The sequence below is a fragment of the Malurus melanocephalus genome, unplaced genomic scaffold (genome assembly GCF_030028575.1).
Source record: "Malurus melanocephalus ecotype Western Australia unplaced genomic scaffold, MMel_1.1 scaffold_136, whole genome shotgun sequence".
In the NCBI taxonomy this organism is placed as follows: domain Eukaryota; kingdom Metazoa; phylum Chordata; class Aves; order Passeriformes; family Maluridae; genus Malurus; species Malurus melanocephalus.
Genome location: NW_026623368.1, coordinates 1,686,711 through 1,690,637, shown reverse-complemented (window position 1 = coordinate 1,690,637; position 3,927 = coordinate 1,686,711). Strand labels below are relative to the sequence as shown.

The following is a 3,927-nucleotide window of genomic DNA, read 5'->3' as shown; positions in this document are numbered from 1 at the left end:
GAAGGAAGGAAGGAAGGAAGGAAGGAAGGAAGGAAGGAAGGAAGGAAGGAAGGAAGGAAGGAAGGAAGGAAGGAAGGAAGGAAGGAAGGAAGGAACTGCATCATCTCTTGATCAACTTGCTATAACGTGATTTGTTAGTTAGTGTTTTCGGGGCAAATACACATTCTTTTAATTTTCAAATATTTGTGTGCATGTGCTTCTGTCTCAGCTCTGATTTGGGTGCTGCGGTATTACACACCCCGCTCACCAGCACGGATCACTCACAGGTGCCTTTCCGAAAGTTGTTTGGCATTCGGTTTAATTGCCCCATCCGTCCTCCCTCAGTCACTACTCAGCCCGCGACTCAAAGCGAGTCACCTTCTGTTTCTCCAGGTCCTTCAGGGACATCCCCTCTCGAGTAAGGCGGGGGGCCGGGGTTGGCCGAGGGGCGCAGGACCGCGCTCCCGTGTGCGGAGCCGCAGGGTGCCGGTAGCCGCCAGCCGCACTCATCCCCATGGAGATTTTCCTCTCGTATCATTTCCCTCCCGAAAAAGGACAGAAAGCTGAATCTCAAAGAAAAATTCTTGGCCACAAACGCCCCAGCGCCCCTCCCCAGCGGTGCCCGCGGCCCGTCCCCCCGCGCCTGGCGCTGTCTGCGGGACTGACCATGGGCCGGTGAATTCCTGACGGCTCCCAGGCAGGCACACGGAGATGTGACGGCCTCCTCCAGCTGGGCCGGGGGAGTCCTGGCGAAACCCAATGCGATCAAATACGGCGCCTTTTCTGAGCTTCCAGTCCCGGACAAAGGCGAAACAGGCAGCTTGGAACTGATTTTTTACTTTATTTGGAAATCTCATCCAGAAACACTGGTCAATAATAAATATATCGATAGTTATCAAGAATATATAAAAAATAAAGACATGGTGTTGTCTTTGAGGCCCCAACCGAAAACAAACAAACGAAATTAATAATAACATTATTTCAAGCAARCTCCCAGGAAAACATACTGAAACGAAATAAACAGCAACAAAGCTTCGATTTAGTTATACAAATCACCGACCTGGCAAGAGCTGACCCCGCGTGCAAAATGAAACCGTAGCAAAAAAAAGCAAAAAAAAAAAAAAAAAAAAAAAAAAAAAAAAAAAAAAAAAAAGAAAAAGGAAAAAGCAGCAAGCACGAATAAATCGAAAACCAGCAAGAGAAATTAGCACCCCAGCCAGCTGAACCTGCTGAACCGGCACACTTCACCGAAAGCAGGAGATGGGAGATTTGGCAAAACAGATCCACAGGAGAGTTGTGCTGTGTTTTGCACTATTTTCCCCTTTTTTTGTTTGTTTGGGTTTTTTCTTTTTTATTCACAGAGGGAAGAAGAAAAAATTACCGCAAACAAAACCTCATCACAACCAAATCTGGAAAAATAAAACAAACAAAACAAAAAACACCAAACCACAAAATCCCCAAACCATAAAACACACTAGAAAACTTTAGTGAATTCCCTCGGAAGTCCCTGTTGCCAAGGGAGCCGCCTGTGGTCAGTCCCCACGGATGACGCGCTGGGGTGGAAAGCATGCATGCACTCTCTGGGCTACCTTGGGCCACCGCTGAGCTGCCGCAGCCAGGTTTGGWGTGGGAAATTTCGGAGGTGTCGGCTTGCGAAAGGAAGGAAAGAAAGGAAAGGAAGGAAACAGGAAAGAAGAAAGAAAAGAAGAAGGGAAAAAAGCCCCAAACCGATTTCATCGTCTCTCTTGGTAGCTGCGAACACTACAATGACAATCATGTCTTTTTTTTTTTTTTTCTTTTTTTTTTTTTTACTTTTACATACATTTTAACGAATCATTTACATTTGATCACCATCAGCGGCATTATTATTATTATTATCATTATTATTATTATCATCATCATTCTTTTTACAACAGCGAGTTTTTTTTTCCATTTTAGTATAATAAGAAAACATCGCCCGAGGAGCYGGGTAGAACATTACCTTTGCAAGGTCCTTACTACACTAATCCCGTGTTACAGGGGGCTTGGCGGGGCGGGGAGCAGCGGGGGCAGGTCCGTCGGTGGCCCGGGGGGAGACCGGCCGCAGCCCCCTCTCCGTCCGTGGGAGCGCCGGCTCGGGCGCAGCCCCAGCGGCCGGGGGAGCCCCGCCGAGTCACTTCAGGAGGTCCTTGGTCTCCCCCGAGATCCTGGCCATGTTGGAGGCGGTGAGGGCCGAGAGGTGGGGCGGGGGAGGCATCTGGCAGATGGTGCAGGGGCACGGCAAGCCCGCCCAGTGTTGGAAGCCGCTGCCGAGCTGCAGGGCGGGGGGCGTCGAGGGGGTCTTGAGCAGGGAGTGTGGGGGCCGGATGGTGCCGATTGCCGGCAGGGAAGCGGAGAGGGAGGACGAGGTGTTGGCCGAGGACAAGGCACTGCCGAGGATGGGGTGCACCTGGTGCACGGTGCCGGCGGCGTGGGGCGGGTGCCCGGCGGAGTGTCCCACCGTGCCGCAGTGAAAGGCCGAGTGGTGCCCCCCGTAGATTTCCCCAACTAGCCTCTTCATTTCCTCCAGGGAGCTGGTGAGCATCAGGATATAGTTTCTGGCTAGCAGGAGGGTGGCGATTTTGGAGAGTTTTCTCACTGAAGGTCCGTGAGCGTAGGGCATCACCTCCCGCAGTCCGTCCATGGCGAGGTTGAGGTCGTGCATCCTCTTACGCTCCCGGCCGTTGATCTTCAGCCGCAGCTGCTGCAGGTCCTGCTCCGAAAGCTGCTTCTTGATTTTGTACTTGCTGCCTTCCCCTCCGGCCTTGGAACCGTTTCTGGTGAGGCCTTCCCCGGACATCTTCTGCACCAGATCGTTCTGTGTGGAAGATACAGAGTTGAGCCGGCTGTCTTGGTGGTGGTGATGGTGGTGGTGGTGGTGGTGGTCTCTCAGGTACATCTCATCCATGTCTGGTGAGGAAGCTCTGCTGGAGACAGAGCTGGAGTCAGAATTCATTGTATTCGGGCTTCTGAGCAAGAAACTCTTCCCTGCTCTGGAGGTGGTGGAACAAGACAACTCTCCTTCAAAAAGCAACAAAAACGAAGCGAAAAAGAAACAAACGGACGGCAGGGTCTGCCGGCGAAGGGCTGGAAATGCWGGAGGAGGAGGAAAAAAGCCCCTCAACCCCCTCTCTCTCCAATGTCTCCTCTCTCTCTCTCTCTGCACCCGGTTACTCAGCCTGTTTACAGGATGGCTAGTTAGTGTATGCTTGGACTAACCTCAGCCTGAAAAAGAGGGGCTTTTATAGAGCTGCAGCAGAGAGCAGAGACAAAAGGAGCCCTCCTATGTATAATGGTCTAGTTAGGATGACGTGCCATTATTCAGGGCGGTGCGCTTTGACTGTCCCATTTAGCAAGGACCCCTATTCATATTCATTGTGGTGCCACCCGGGACACCTCAGCCACGGACCATCAGGAGTCAAGGAGACACAAAACCCTTCTGATTGACACCGCACACTCATCGCTCCGTGTGCGCGCCTTCTCCTCCCCCTGCCTCCTCATTTCCAATATAAAACCTCATCTCGTCTACCGTCGGGGTTGCGCGCCTGCTCCAGGCCGGCCACCAAACCCCGGTGGCGAGCGACAGCGGGCAGAAGCCGCCTGGGGAAGTCCCTCCGCTGAGACGGGAGGGGTTGGGGGACGTCGGTCGCCCCTGTCCTGCAGCATGCCCGGCTCCAGCSGCGGCTCCAAGCTTTGTTTGTCTTTCCCTCCCCCTTCTCCTGTCCCCCGGCCGGGGCGTGTGGTGTGGCACCGGCTGGCCCTCGCCTGGGCGGGCTGGCCGCAACTGCCTCGTACCTGGGTAGCCGCTTTGTTTAAATGAGCGATGATGACTCGGGCATCAGCCGCGGGAAGGTGCGGGCTGGGAAACCCCCCACCCCCCGGGCCAGTGACTCCCTTTAAATAAACGGGGAAAGCCAGGGTGCGGCTGCA

The 3,927-nt window shown here is 53.5% G+C and overlaps 1 protein-coding gene across 1 annotated transcript; it reads right to left on the bottom strand.

Annotated features, from left to right (window-relative positions):
- Positions 1-2,131: 2,131 nt before the first annotated feature.
- Positions 2,132-2,953, bottom strand: OLIG3 (oligodendrocyte transcription factor 3). Its single transcript, XM_057370931.1, has one exon. It carries the CDS (start codon positions 2,951-2,953, stop codon positions 2,132-2,134), a length of 822 nt encoding a protein of 273 aa, XP_057226914.1.
- Positions 2,954-3,927: the final 974 nt, after the last annotated feature.

Bases quoted from the DNA above. Each gene is read 5' to 3' on its own strand.
- OLIG3 (XM_057370931.1), bottom strand. From the start codon at position 2,953: ATGAATTCTGACTCCAGCTCTGTCTCCAGCAGAGCTTCCTCACCAGAC.